Source organism: Protobothrops mucrosquamatus, unplaced genomic scaffold (genome assembly GCF_001527695.2).
Source record: "Protobothrops mucrosquamatus isolate PMUCROS unplaced genomic scaffold, P.Mucros_1.0 scaffold919, whole genome shotgun sequence".
Classification (NCBI taxonomy): Eukaryota; Metazoa; Chordata; class Lepidosauria; order Squamata; family Viperidae; genus Protobothrops; species Protobothrops mucrosquamatus.
In genome coordinates, this window is record NW_015387170.1 from 375,129 (window position 1) to 390,782 (window position 15,654).

At 36.1% G+C, this 15,654-nt stretch overlaps 1 protein-coding gene across 1 annotated transcript in view; it reads right to left on the reverse strand.

Moving 5' to 3' along the window:
- Nucleotides 1–15,654, reverse strand: part of FCHO2 (FCH domain only 2) — a 68,896-nt gene that overhangs the window by 12,528 nt on the left and 40,714 nt on the right. Inside the window, exons 12-20 of the mRNA XM_015819426.1 lie at nucleotides 15,217–15,274; nucleotides 14,133–14,311; nucleotides 12,894–12,905; nucleotides 11,267–11,291; nucleotides 7,576–7,618; nucleotides 3,473–3,567; nucleotides 2,269–2,372; nucleotides 2,040–2,169; nucleotides 1,031–1,142 (exon numbers count right to left, since the gene is read on the reverse strand). Coding sequence (XP_015674912.1) covers nucleotides 1,031–1,142; nucleotides 2,040–2,169; nucleotides 2,269–2,372; nucleotides 3,473–3,567; nucleotides 7,576–7,618; nucleotides 11,267–11,291; nucleotides 12,894–12,905; nucleotides 14,133–14,311; nucleotides 15,217–15,274 — 758 coding nt within the window. The remainder of the gene's footprint in view (nucleotides 1–1,030; nucleotides 1,143–2,039; nucleotides 2,170–2,268; nucleotides 2,373–3,472; nucleotides 3,568–7,575; nucleotides 7,619–11,266; nucleotides 11,292–12,893; nucleotides 12,906–14,132; nucleotides 14,312–15,216; nucleotides 15,275–15,654) is intronic.

A 15,654-nucleotide genomic window follows, 5' to 3' on the forward strand; every position in this document is an offset into this window, starting at 1 on the left:
GCTAGCACTGTGTTGGCTTTTTTGGCAGCTGCAGCACACTGCTGGCTCATATTTAAGTGATTGTCCACTAGGACTCCGAGATCCCTCTCACAGTACTACTATTGAGCAAGGTACCACCTATACTATACCTGTAACATTTGGTTTTTCTTGCCTAAATGTAGAACCGTACTTTTTTCATCATTGAATTTCATTTTGTCAGATAGTACCCAGTGTTCAAGTCTCATTTATTCATTTAAACTGTAAGCAAGCATTAGCTGCCATTTTTAATTAATTGAGCTCAGTTCCTGCCTTATCTTGTAGAATTCAGGTGAAACAAAATGGGGAGCCAATTTTCCTCACATAAACCTGCCCAGAACAACTTTGCTCTTATTTTCAGGAAGCACTGAGCATCCAGAGCACAATCACCATCTTTAGAAATGCTCCAAATAGAATTCCTGCAAATGCCATTCTGTACCTTTGGGGAAAGATATAAACCAGGGTTTTTCCAACTTGGAACTTCAAGATGTGTAGACTTCAGCTCCCAGAATTCCCCAGCCAGCATGTTGGTTGAAATCCACAATTTAAAGTTGCCAAGTTTAAAAAACACTGGTGCAGACAGCCTGCCACATGCATTCCAGCCAAGTACATACAAATGCTACCTTAGTTGTAGAAGACAAAGGTAAAGTTCTGGTCAGAATTTGGGGGAATGGAATGATTAGTTCCATAGAATGGACATTTTTCTTGAAGTCCAGTCCACAATAAGTATATAAATAAAATGCATTTGATGGAATTTTGTTGAAAGGGATTTTTTAAAAAAGTAAACCTGAAAGGTCTATAAAATAGTCTAGCAAAAGAGATGAAAATACTGCAGTAGTTATGGTTCCCAAAATACAATAGTTGTTTAAAAATGTGACACAATTCACTGAATATATTTACTGAAATATATCAATAAGTACTGAAGGTTCAAAATTTGCTCAAAACTAAGGAGGAGACCTTATCTGATTTTTAAATGCAAAATATGACATTCAAAATGAATTACAATTTTACTGACTTTGTGGGATCTGCTCCTTTGAAGTAGGCATTTACAGATTCAGTTAGGGCTATTGCAACAGGCAATGTATCCTGACTTCCTAGGCTGACAGGGCTAGGACCACGTGAAGTTCCTAGAATACATAATGTATAGGCTTCAATTAAATACTGTAATATTAACTCTACAGTTGTTAACTCTACAGTTACATTTTTCATGACATTTGTTTTTACATATTATGTATAAGTTGATGCAGAATTCAAAATACTACACTAATTAATGGAAATTCATTGCAAAAATATTTTTAAATGTCATATCAAAATTAGAATTAGGATTATCATGTGCTTTTATGAAAAAGAGCTCAGAATCAATAACCTCAAAATCAAAGTAAGATCAGATCATAATAATAAACTATAAAAATATTTTTCCCCCATACAGCAGTTCTATAATGAAATACAGTGTTTCTCTGTGGATGTTTTGTAAGTTCCAAAATGTGGACCTTTTTCTATTATATCTGATGCAAATTTCAGCTTCTGTAAGCCCAAGTGATTGAATTGTTGGGAGTCTTGGTGTCTAGTTGCTCCTGAAAAACACCATATCCACCTATAATAAAGGTATTTATAATCTAGTGATGGTAAAATGGATAGATTTGGTATGTATCATTGAGATCTAGTTAGGTGGAGACAGAAAAATAGCATTATCTGAAATCATTCTGTTTGGATTTTCGATCTTGTAATTACTGTTTTGGGAAGTTGAAAAAAAACACAGGAGTGTTTCAATAGACATTTGGACATTAGGGATTACCTATCTTTTTGTTGAAAATTGATTTTCATTCTGGTGATAGTTTTTGATTTTGATTTATGAGAGATTTGCTGTATTGGGTGAATGGGTGAATGCTTGGATGCTACATTATCCATTTAGTTATATAGTACCTTAAGACAATGAAACTAGGTGACATATAAATCTTTATGAATAATAAGGAATCTTTTTTCAGAAACTAAAACCGATGTAATCATGGCAGACAATAACTTACCAACTGTGGGTGTATTTGTTGCACTTAGTGAAGCAGATGATGATAACGAGGAAGAACTCTCTGCACGTGCCAAAGGGGCTGAGGGAGGTGGACTGGAATTGGAGGTCAAAGGAGGGCTGAATGGTCTTGGCTGACAAACAAAATTCAAAAACTTTAACTTATTGTTCAAATTAACAATGCTATGATTAGGAAAGTAAAGATCATTAGTCTCAAGATATAATGAACCTACAATTTCATTAATTCCACTGAGTTTCCCTGAAGTCAACTTTGGTCTAGAAGCTGGTCTTGGGGGAGGTACTAATGTTCCTACTGAAAGAGGAGTTGTTGGTCTTCCTGGAAGGCAATTACAGAATATTAATCTGTTTGTACAATTAATTAGTAAATAACAGCAAATTGTTCCAAAAATATTTAAATCTAAGATTAATTTAGCAGTATTTTAAAAGTCAGGAAACGGCTAAACTAAAAAATAGTTCAGTGTAGGTACCATAAGTATATTACTATAAATTATAGTTTATGAACTGTGAAAAAATCCATTATCCTGTTTATAGCTATTGTATATGCAAAGCATCGATAAAGAGTTTTAATTAATTACATTATAATAACATTGCAGAAATAGTTACTACTCAGTTAAAATTATTGAGTTTTGGATCATTTGGCAGTGGTGATGGTTGGGGTGGGCGGTGGGGAGATGGTGGAGGCCAGGAGGCCATTTCATACACCCCGCCATTGCTACAGGTCATTCAGTAGTGACAGTGGTGTTTGGGTCATTTGGTGATGGCAGGTATGAAAACGAGATGCACCTGGCCTCCATCACTTCCCCACCCACTGCTGCCGAATGGCTCGGAGCTCAGCGCAGCAGCAGGGACTGTGAAAATGGGAAGTCCCCAGCTGCCACAGCCACTGTTCTGCCCATCCATTCGCTTGCCCACCTGCTTGGCTCTCCTTCTGGTTGCCCGTGGCAAATTGTCCCTGCAGTGAATTGGCCATTTGAGTTGTCCTGTGACAACTTGGTAGCAGGGAATTGGCAGAAGTGACATGGAGGTGGCGAGCTGGCCACATGGAGCTGGCCATACCGAGTTGTTCCATTCCACCCCTGAGATTGTATGCCATATTCTAAATATATAAATAAATAACAATTCGCAAAGTCTATTGTGCATCTGAAATAATGCTTGATAGCATTATGGCATGTGCAAGAGCTTTTATCAAAAGACAGCTTTGAAAAGAGAGAATAGCATGCTTAGAAGTTACAGAAAGTATAAAAAATTCCTAGAGTTACCTTTCTCGTCTAAATAACTATGTTAGCATGAAAAAGTACGGATCTGAATGACTGCTACAGTATATTTTATAATACTTTTATATAGCACACATTCAATATAAGTGTTTATTAAAAAAAAGCAAGCATAATTTTAACTTTTCATAGATTGAAATGTTACCAGATGAAGAAGAAGACATTGTTGAGGTCAGGGAAGATGAATCACCAGAATTTCTAAAGAGTGGGTCCCATGCCAAGAGGTCATTGTTACTTTTCCTAATGGACAAGATATCAGAAAATAAATTCAAACTATACATATGTATAAAATATATCTTACTACAATCAATCAACCAACCAATCAAAATGTTATCAGTCATGGGCCAGCATAAAGAGGGAAGGGTACAGTCATTAAAAAGCACATAGAATCTAAAAACATACATCAAGAGTAAAACTAAAATAAAAAAGATACCTCAATTAAAAATTTAAAGCAAGAATCTAACAGAATCAAAAAGAAGGGGTAGAAGCTTTAGATGGGTATAGGGAAGCATACATAATTTGTGGAAAGCTATATCAACTTATAAGGCATTGTAATATGACAGAACTAGATGCTCATTAAATTTACTTTATAGAAGCCCAGACCCAGGTAATTTTATCAGATGAGTTTTGAGTACTGCTGCACAGAACCTGATAATGTAATATGTTGATCAGGATTGGTATCTGAAAGCAACAGGTTACTGCAAAATTGTCCCATGTGCTCTGGGTCATCTTACTACAGTATCTGGGACAATTACAGTTAATAGTGCATGAATTCATTAACAACTACAGAAACTTATTCTTAGTTTGCTAGTTAATGTTATTATTATGGCAAGTGATCAAAATACAATTGAGTACAGCTTTAAGATAATTAGAATAAAAATAAAATTGAACTTTATAAAACTATAACATTTAAGCAAATTTAAAAGACACTGAAATAATTTACTAAATTGCTAAGATTCTTAAACAATTTACTATATAAAAACAATAGCAGTAAAATAATTAAATTTTAATTAAGTGCAATTCACATGAAGAATTTGTTTTAGGTCAATGCAACATCTGTTCCTTGATCTGAACTGCCCTGTAGGACTAATAGCTTCTTATGATACTTCTAGGAAGATAAGCATCGATAAATGAAGATAAATTTGTTAACTATAGTTAATTGTTGTTCAATACTGTTTTAAAATTCTGCCCTGAAATTAGATAGGATTCTAAATAGGAAAATCCCAAATTATTTTGTGATGAACAGTGAAGAGGTTTGAGCAGAAGTGAGCTTCTCCTGGAGATCCCAAAGGTACTTTTTCAAGAGGCAACTGGACTTTCTTTCTTTTCCTCTTTGAAGATGTTTTGCTTCTCATCCAAGAGGCTTCTTCAGCTCTGACTGGATGGTGGGGAATGGAAGAATTTATACTCCTTGCAGAGGATTTTCCATTCATTAGAGAGCCATTGATGCCATCTAGAGGCTTATCTGTGTCATCAGGGTCACCTGAGTAGTGCAAATGAGTGTGGAGCCTTCTTGGAACTGTTGAAAGGACTGTGATGTAGACTGGAGATAGACAATGTCGTATCCCTTCTCCTCTGTTGAGAGAAGGCTGTTCAATTTTTACATAGATGGCCTCTTTGACCCCTCTTTCAAACCAGCAGTCCTCTGTCTCCAAAATGTGGACTTTGCTGTCTTCAAAAGAGTAGCCTTTGTCTTTTAAGTGCAGATGGACTGCTGAATCTTGTCCTGATGGGTTTGTTCTCCTATGTTGTGCCATGCGTTTATAAAGTGGTTGTTTTGTTTCCCCAATGTACAGATCTGCACATGGCTCACTGCATTGTACTGCATATACCACGTTGCTCAGTTTGTGTCTGGGTGTTTTATCCTTGGGGTGGACAAACTTCTAGGAGTCTTAGTGTATTCTTGGGTTTGAAGACAGAAGGCAGAAGCCCTACTTGTACAGACACATATAAAGAACCATATGTATGACTGAATAATAATATTGCTGCCACATGGCTCTATATCAGTGCTTTTCAACCTTTTCACAGATTGTACCACTTTTAGGATATGACAATATTCAAGTACCACCAGTCGCCTAGCAAGGTGTCAAAAACTTGATGACCCCCCTTCAAAAGGAAAAAAAGTGATGAAGTACAGGTAGTCCTCGATATACAACAGTTTGCTTAGTGACTGTTCGAAGTTACAACGGCACTGAAAAAACTTATGACCATTTTTCACACTTATGACCGTTTGCAGCATTCCCGGGGTCACGTGATTTACATTCGGATGCTTGGGAACTGATTCATATTTATGATGGTCACAGTGTCCCAGGGTCATGTGATCCCCTTTTGCAATCTTCTGACAAGCAAAATCAATGGGGAAAACAGATTCACTTAAGAACTGTGTTACTAATTAAACAACTAATCAAGGAGAGAAGCAACCTAGAACTAAGGAGAAATTTCCTGACAGTTAGAACAATTAAATCAGTGGAACAACCTGCCTCCAGAAGTTGTGAATGCTCCAACACTGGAAGTTTTTAAGAAGAGACTGGACAGACATTTGTCCGAAATGGTATAGGGTTTCCTGTCTGAGCAAGGGGTTGGACTAGATACCTCCAAGGTCCCTTCCAACTTTATTATTATTATTATTATTATTATTATTATTATTATTATTATTATTATTATTATTATTATTATTATTATTATTACTGCAGTGATTCACTTAACAAATGTAGCAAGAAAAGTCGTAAAATGGGACAAAAGTCATTTAACAAATTTCTCACTTAGCAACATAAATTTTGGGCTCCATTGTGGTTGTAGGCTGAGAATTATCTGTACACCCACTTACCACACTTTTAATGGGAAACTTGTGCTTGTTTCTCTGACATTAATCTTTACACTATTCTATCCTCTTTTCTCCTTCTGGTTGACTCAGAGAAGCCTTTCTTCTTCTCTGTCTCTTTTTTCCATCCCCTTCTCTTTCCCGGTCATCTGATTTTTCTCTCCCTTTCCCTCCAAAACCTCCTTTTATATCCTCTTCTCTCCCCCCTCTCCTCCTTTTCTCTTCGGTGTAGCTGCAGCTGACTCTTTCCCCCAAGGCCGCACATTTCTCAGTCTCTCTTACTCCGTGTCCCCTTCTCTTTCCATGTCATGTTTTTTCTCTCCCTTTCCCTCCAAATCCTCCTTTTATATCCTCTCCTGTCTCCCTTACTCCTTTTCTCTTCAGTGTAGCTGCAGCTGACTCCTTTCCCAAGGCTGCGTGTTTCTCCGTCTCTTACTCCATCCCCTTCTCTTTCCACATTGTGTTTTTTCTTTCCCTTTCCCTCCAAAACCTCCTTTTATATCCTCTACTCCTCCCCCTTTCTCTTCAGTGTAGCTGCAGCTGACTCCTTTCCCCAAGGTTACATGTTTCTCCATCTCTTACTCCATCCCCTTCTCTTTCCACTGTGTTTTTTCTCTCCCTCCAAACCCCGCTTTTATATCCTCTCCTCTCTCCTCCCCCCCTTTCTCTTTGGTATAGCTGCAGTTGACTCCTTTCCACAAGGCTGTCAGCTGCTTCCAGAAGCGCCAATCAGCTGGACCCACACTTCAATCCTGGTTGCTCAGCAGAGCCCTGGCAACATCGCAACTCCAGCTGACTCTCCCACAGGCCAGTGTGGCATAGCTGCTGCTTCAGCTCATTCCCTGCTACACTTTTACACTTTTTTACAATGCTTTTCAACCCGTCGTATGCGTACCACCTGCCAGGTGCCGAACTACCACCAGTGGTACGCGTACCACAGGTTGAAAAGCACTGTTCTATATGATCTAAGTGTATTTGAAAACAATACTTGTAATTGTTTATAATAAAAGTTTGCCATCTTACAAAAGCAAGAAAATAATTTATATTTATTTTAAACAGTGTTAAGCTTATATTTTACACAGTCAAATGATTAATCACTATAACACAGTTAGTTATTTTTCATTGTATAACTATTATTATTCTGCTGGTATTGTAATTTCCTGTTTTTCAGTATGAATATAAGCAAAGATTAAAAAATAAATATAAAATGTAACTCAATGTACGCATATATTTATTGCAATCTGAGCACAAATTAACAACAAAGCAGAATGAAAGACTGAATTTTAAAATGAAAAATCAAAAACATGTTTCCTAATGTCTAAACTGTAATATCAAATCAAGCTGTGAATGCTGCAAACTGGAACAAATCTTGCAAAATAATATTCAATGCCTTTCAAATAAACATGAATGTCAAATATGAAACTTACTCATTAGATGAAGCAGAAAACTTTGATTTTGTTAATTCTTCACCTATTTAAAAAGATATATTTGTTAAAAATATATTTAATTAACAAAATCAGCCAGGTTTTTATAAAAAGCACGATACCAATTGATAAAAGTGAAAACAAAACCTCACTCAAATGTTCAAGAAAAATTGATATGTATTACAATTTATTTGGTTTTGTCATATTTTGCTCTGATGTGTTACCTATCTAATACAAATTCTCATACGGGGGATATCCTATCTAGGAACAAGAAGGACAGCACCAGATCCCTGCCACCAAGATTGTATCCTCTTTCACCATAAGACCATCTAACTGTCCTATCGAAAGGCAGCCCAAAAAGTTAAAGAATTTGTTTTGTTTTCTCTAGATCTGGTATTGTTTGATTACAATGTTAAATGTAATCATTTATAATTTACCTATTATGTGTCATAAATGCAACATATGTATATAATTTCAGTGGAAGAAGTGGGATATAAAACAATGCAATAAATAAATAAAGGTTGCAAAAACCTTTACATGGCAGTTTTACCGAAAGGCAATTTATTCTATATATTAATCTAAACTAAAGCTTTGATTTTTAGATTGATTGATTCTGTGTTCATATACAACGGGGACAACCTTTTAGATGTGTACTGTAGTAATCTCTTGCTTACACAAACAAAAACCATCTAAAAACTTTGGCTTTTCAGATACTGCTGAACTACAATGCCAGCAGCCCCAACAGTTCCTGAAGAAAAAATCAATTCCCTTGATATCCCAGGTCACATATCAAAATGGCAATAAACTTGATTTTTAGCAGTGAAGTAATTAACAATAAAGAAACTAACACCCGGAAAAAGAAATGTCTTAAATTACTATGTTGAAATATTTTTCCCCTTGGAAATTTAACATGTAAGTAGTATATAAACTTTTGTATTGAACAAGGTGTAAATCAGATGAGAAGTAGCTTTTGGCAATTTGAAATTTTAAAAAATGATCAGAAGTATGAGAGGGGCATTTAGATTAAGTTTTCTTTTCTACTTGTGACATTTTTATTCTTTTCAACCTAACAGAGTGCTGGAAATAATGCTGGGCCAAATCTGAGGGATTTTAGAAAAATGGGAGGCAATTGGGGAATGAACTGAAATCTTGCCAAATCCTTCTCTGTAAGTCATTCCTTCAATCTGTCCTGATCACACGACTCAGAATGGAGTATTAAAGGATTGTAAAAGTAAAAAAAAAATCTGTAAACTATGCTGTATATTATATGCCTTTCATATTTAACTATTCTTTTTAACCCAACAGAATGTTGGACATAGATTATGAAAGGGGCTCAGGATTGTCAACAAGTAGGGTAACTTTCCAAAACTAGAACAAAATGAAATAAAATTTATTTGAAGAAACTAACAAAGGAAAGGTTGAGTTAAAAGTCTGAAAATGTGGCTATGGAGAAAAGCATACCAGAAAAATGTTTTTCCAGGCACTCTTATGGGAAAAATAGTTGGGCATGACTTGGAATACTGGCAACCCTTCCCTCCTGGTCATGTCACTCAGAGCAGAGCATATGCAGTCTGCCTCATGCTTCTCAATACACACATGTAGAAAACACGGCATGATCAGAGAGTTAAACACATTCATACACATAATACACACAGGTAATATGCATGCAAAGGACCTTGCTTAGTTCCTGAGGATTCTATATCTATATATCTGTATCTAACCCCCCCTTTCTCACACACACACAATGTCAACGCTGCTAATATTGAATATTCTTGCTTTGACAAAATATGCAGAACTGTCTGGTATTTTTAGAGTTAATTCAGGTGACAGAGAAAGGGGAGGAGAATTATAAGGAAAGCCCAGGAAAAGGAACAGAAGTGAATCTTTGCCCTCCAGGTTAATTGGAAGATGTGAATCATGATCCCAAAATAGGGGAGGGGAAATGCCTGGAATGTTATGTGCAAAGGAAGGAAAATTCAGATCTTGGCATCCACCATGCCGTGCTGACACCCCTCTACACTAATAAAAGGCTTTTTAGGTTAAACCATGCCTGAAAGTTCTTTGAAGTGTTTCATTAGTCAGACACATGACACACAACATATAGATGCAACAGGCTACTTAATTACTTAGAAGGGAAAATGGCCATTGATGTTAAAAAATTGGAATTTTTTAAAGAAGCAATGTCCTGCATGCTTTTCCTACTTCTTTTAATTAAAAAGTACCTCCTTTGCCCATCAGTTAGGGAAAATAGCAGCTACAAATATCAATGAAGAAAATGATAAAAACCTTTCCCTCAGGGTACATTTTGATCTGAATTTACCATCTGAGAAATGGCTTGGTGATCTGATCATAGATTCCAATATCCTGTCTACTCTGGCTCCACATGGGAATGAACTTTTACCCTTTAAATATGTAAGAGTATAGATTTAAAATGTATAGGTTTTATCAGTTCTCCTTCCTGTTCTAATGAAGACTAAAATTTATCAGATATAGCCTACTGGGTTTTAAGAAAATCACTTGAAAGATACATGTAGTTATCTGCCCATTTAAAGTGCTATAATTCATAATTTGAAGAAGACTCTTTCTCAATTTGATATAGACTTAAAGATGTATTGTGTAATACGTATTCCAGTGTCAGAATCTTCCAAAGTATCCTTTATGTCACCTAATATGACAGTGCCACTAAACAAATATTGTATTTAAGTTATATACAGGTAGTCCTCGAGTTAAGACCATAATGGAGCCTGCCCATTATGATCGTAATGTTAAGTGAATCACATTAAATGAACAAACCCCATCCCTGCTCTCCCCAATACATTTGTTAATCGAATGCGCAGGTCATTAAGTGTGCATGGGGTACCTCAGGGTGGGCCTAGTGCAGGGATATATCCTTGTGCATGTTTCCCCTTCCCTGCAAAAGTGGTTTTGCAGAGAGGGGGAGCGTGTGCAAGGACATGATCACACAAGCCTGTAGGAAGGAGTGGTTTGCTGTGGACTGTATGCCTTCCTTTCCCCACAATTAACTGTGCTAATGTAAGACTAGTGGAGTTAATGGGAGGGAGGGTGAGGGGAAGGCTAGTGTCTAATGACAAAAGGAAAATAGCTGAGAAAAAAAGGGTGGCTTTTTTGCCCAGCCTGTTCTTCTTTCTTTCCTACCCTGACATCTTGAGCTCTGGAGATCTTTGAAAGGCAAGTGAGCGATTGATGATGCGGTAGGGAGGTGCAGATGGAACCCTCTGCCCTAGCAAAGCAGATCCAATGCCTGGGGGGACCCAGGAAGAAAGAAGGGGGGGAAATATGCAGGGGGCATGTTGCAGCGTCTCTGCAATCAGTTGTAAGGGCGAACAACCACCACGGTGCTATATCTTTGGGACCGGGACATAAGTACTTTCAGTGTGTTTGTGTGGGAGTTGTAAATTTGAACTGTCGTTAAGTGAACTGTTGTAACTTGAGGACTGTCTAGATCTATATTTTGGGCAAGTGGCAAAAGATATATTCTTTTAAAGTTATCCACATTGGGGAAAAAACTGCTTTGAGTACTCTTAATACAGAAGGAAACTCAATTATCCAGCATTCACATTATTTATACATTTCCACATAGTTTACACAAATCTATTTTTATAAAAAAAGGACATTTAAACTGATACAAACATAAGAAAATGTCACTGATAGACACCAGTTCAGACAAACTTACTAGATGTATTCCGGTTCATTTGTGCCTAAATGTAAGGTAATGAAAAAAAACCCAAGTTTTAGTAAACACATATTATTTTCTTTGTAAATTAAGGGAGAAGTTGAAGGCAAGAAATATTCCAAAGCCAATCTCAGATATTAGCATTAGCAAAATGAATGACAGATATAAATAAAATATCTAGGATGTTTAGGATCTTAAATGTGGAACATCAGATGGCATCATTACCTCACAATTGTTTTATGCAATACAATAATCCCATCTTGGTTGCCTAATATTACTACAGAAGTCCTCCATTTTTTTTAACCGAATTAGTGAAACTGGCTAATATTATTTCTGAATAATAGAAATAATAAAAACAACTATGGATGATTTAAAAAAACCAGCTGTCATTCTATACCGAAAGCCAATTATTCTACATAAAGGTGGTTTCAAACAGCCTGTGCATGGTGCTCTGAATTCTGAACCTGCTGTAAAAAATGTGCACTTAACAAATATGAAACTAAAGGTCTGAAAAAGACTTAGATAAACAAAACAAATCATAACAGTAGCTTATATGAAATTGATATACAACTTCACTCCCTTGGTATGACATATTAATTACTGAATGGCCAATTAAAATGAATATTGATTACTGGAACCATATTACCTAAGGTTAGGTGCCTGTCATGACCACTCCTAAAGCTATTTTGGAAGTGCAGCTTGTAAACAAACCCCATCCCAGCTTTGACTTGGGAAAGACCTGGGACATTTTCTTTTTTTTAAGGCTTAAATTTATACTGTAAGGAACAAGTTTTCAGCTCTAAGGTAAAAAGAATGGGTCTTAAGTAACAAGTTAAGTAACTCGAATTTCTTTGTAGTCCTACCGGTGTTCAGTCACGAAAATGTGTCTACAATGTAAGGTAGAAAATATCCAGATGCTGACCCTTCCATCTTGTGACTATAATAGTTCTTTTAACAACCGAAGACTACAATTTCGTGTTATGTCCATCAGGGGCTGAATACTGGTCAGTAAATTGAACTGTTCAGAGTTACAATGACCTCGGAAAGGGTGCTTTACAGCTCCTAAAATACTACTGGCTATTGTAAAATATTGCATCCTCTCCATAGTCACATGATCATATTTCAGGCTTGGCAACCAACTCAAACTTAAAACTGATTGTAGTATCCCATAGACATATGACCCTGATGTGCAACATTTTTGCTGGTTTTGGGGAAATAATGTCCACTTTGATTCACTTAATGACTGCTGTAAAAACAGTGGTAAAATCAAGGCCAGTCACATGGGTGCCTGATTTATGACATTCATGACTTATGTTCAAAATTGTGGTCCCAATTGTGGTTGTAAGTCAAGGACTATCTGTGAATCAAATCCTGTTCTTATGGTGTAAGGCTAATTAGATTCCAGATTTGAAAATGTTGATAAAAGATTATACCTAGGATTTTATTCTTGTCTTATTCTTAATTTATTATTACCAGGACAAATAATTTTACAATTTTCATGGCATAAACCTAATTGGCAGCTTTGAGTGAACTGTGCATCACAGTATATAAAATCAATTACAATATTCTAGCTATATCCCTTATCAAGCAGTATGATACTGCTAATTAAATATGATTTAATACTTACAAGACTATGTCTCTGTTAGCATAGGAAATAAAATAAGGAAAACATAATTACACACAGTTTTGTACATGCTATATGTACAAAAGGACATTCTTTTCTAATTTTCAAACATCAAACTACAGTGTTAATAAAAATAAAGTTTTAAAATAAAGTTTTAAAATGATCCTGTTATTTTAATGGACAAGATTCCTTAAAAAAATCCACTGACCTAATAATACTAGCATTTTTTTTACTGCATTTTAACTGTTCCTTAATGAAGTTGCAACTATCCATCTTAGAGTAAATTTGGGCCTCTAGAATGTAGACTATCGTGATGTTCCACAATTTATATAAAATTAAAAATTGTAATCAAAAAGCACTATTTAAAACAATAATATTGGGATTTTATGGAGTTTTTGAATATATTATTGTAAACCTCTAAGATTGCTTGATTAGATTGAAAGTTAAGATTAAGATAAATAAATAAATTGGAATCAATGGACTATTCTGAAACATCTTCAAACTGAAATCTTTCATTTCTTTCCCCTAAACATCTAGGAGAGTTTCCCATACTTGCACCAGAACAAAAGCCAATGGATAATGGGAGTGAAATATTGGATGATGGAATGATTTTGCTTCCACCCTCTTGAAATAAATTCAAATTGGGAAAAGATTTACGGTGCTACTCAGGATCATCCCTACAAAATGTAGGCTATTCTGTAACTGGCTACACGGAAGAAAACTTTTCTTGTTTCTCACATTTTAGATAGTTTGAATAAAGGAGCCCAACAAAACAATATTATTTTCTATCAGGCAATGGATAGAATTTAACCAAGAATATGTCTATCTCCTAAATGTCACATTTAAATATCTCTCTAGCTGAACATAATTGAAGTATCTGCCTTCAAAATATAAATGATGCCAGTTTGAACTAAAATGACTATTTTTGCTTTTGTAACAGGTTTATGATACAGAGCTCCACAAGTCTGTATAAAATAGCTTCAAATATTAGTAAAACTGTTTGTAAAACAGTACAGCTAACCTACTCAGCTGGTTTCTTTCCTTTGACGTTGTTTTTCTCACTGCTTTTTTGTATTCATATTCCCTGAATGTAACAATAACTGCTTCATTCCTTCTCTAAAAACCTTAATACAACATTCTAAAACATGCTAAAACTAGTTATGCTAACATTCCTATGAAAGTATTAACCATGGTATATTTTCCCTATTACTATATACTAAATAGCATATAAAGTTTACTTACAGATATAGCTGGTGAAAGTGTGATGTTTCCTATTGATTCTTTTAATTCATCCAAAGAAGGCACTGTATAATGAGAACTACAGTCTGAATGCACAGGTTTGATTTCCACACGGAACTTTCTTGGTTCATCCTCTTCAGAGTCGGAATCACTTGAGGAATAAAAATGGTTTTCTTTGGCATGTTATTTGCAGTTAAGGAAAAGGTTGATTGATCAATTAATGCAGGGTTTTCAAACACTGCTGTGACAAATGTATCTAACCCTAACCCTAACCCACTGAATCAGGGATGTCAAACTGCTGGCCCACGGGCTGGATGCGTCATGCTAAAACTGCACCCACCCCAGCTCCGGCAATGGGGAAAAAGTCACGATACATTGTGACACGTCATGTGACACCCCTGCACTGAATGAATAAAACTGATAACTCACTGGGGTTAGAGCTGAGGAAGAAATAAATATATTCCTTTTATTTAATAATTAAATTGTAGCCCATATATCATGGAAAAGAAAGGATATCTTATTGTCTTAGATCAGTTTTCCATAAAACTCCTCATAAAATGCTGCAGTTTACGAAACAATGACAGGCTGTAAGTTGCTTTTGGCTCTTTCACAATCAATGAAGCTGCACTGAAGTAGCAGTACAGCACCTCTATTCTGTCTCTTCTAGCCTAGCACTGGATATCCCACCCAATATTCTTGCAATTTCTCCTTCCTCACAGCAGTCTCTAATAACTGTCTTTGCAGAACAAGGGTCAGAGTTTTGCATAAAACCCTTGAACCGCCAGATATTATAGTTTTTTTTGAAAGGAAAAGTAATGCGTTAAAAAAAGGGAAAGAGGGTTGTGGAACTGTTCTGTTGTTATCCTTTCAGAGTACTTATGCATCAATATGGCAAGCTTGTGAGGAAAACTCTTCAGCAACCTTCTCTTCATTATTTTGCAACCCCCTCCCTGGGGTTGAGATCCACACTCTGAGAATGCCAGGTTAATTAATATTGTATGCAACTACTGCAAACAGAATGCCTAAGGTCTATAAAATCATTTAATGCTTTATACATGAAAATATTAAGTATAATAACAACAAAGGATATTCTGACAATCTTTAGGTTTAATGCTATATCCCTCATCGTCTACATCTGGAATGTTCTGGAAGAAAAAACACCTATTTTAAAATATGTTTCTGTAGAATTCATACTCGACAGAAACAGCTAAAGTACTATGTGGAAAACAGTTAAAATGCTACATAAAAAGACTACATGAAGACAGTTAACTAATTCAGGTTGAAAAGTCTTGGCTGAAGACATCTTTCTCAAAGCAGAAGGGGCGTTTGTCTTACCTGAACGCCTTTTCTCAGCACGGAGATGGAGGATCCACCCGTGGGTTGTGACTGTATTCCTGCCCAATCAGATCAAGTCAGCCAAAGTTGTCACGCCCTGTCCTTGGACCTATGCCCAGTCTTGACGCGAGCGTAGCACTTGACTGATCGATGACGTACTGGCTCATACACTAATTACCTATAATGCTAA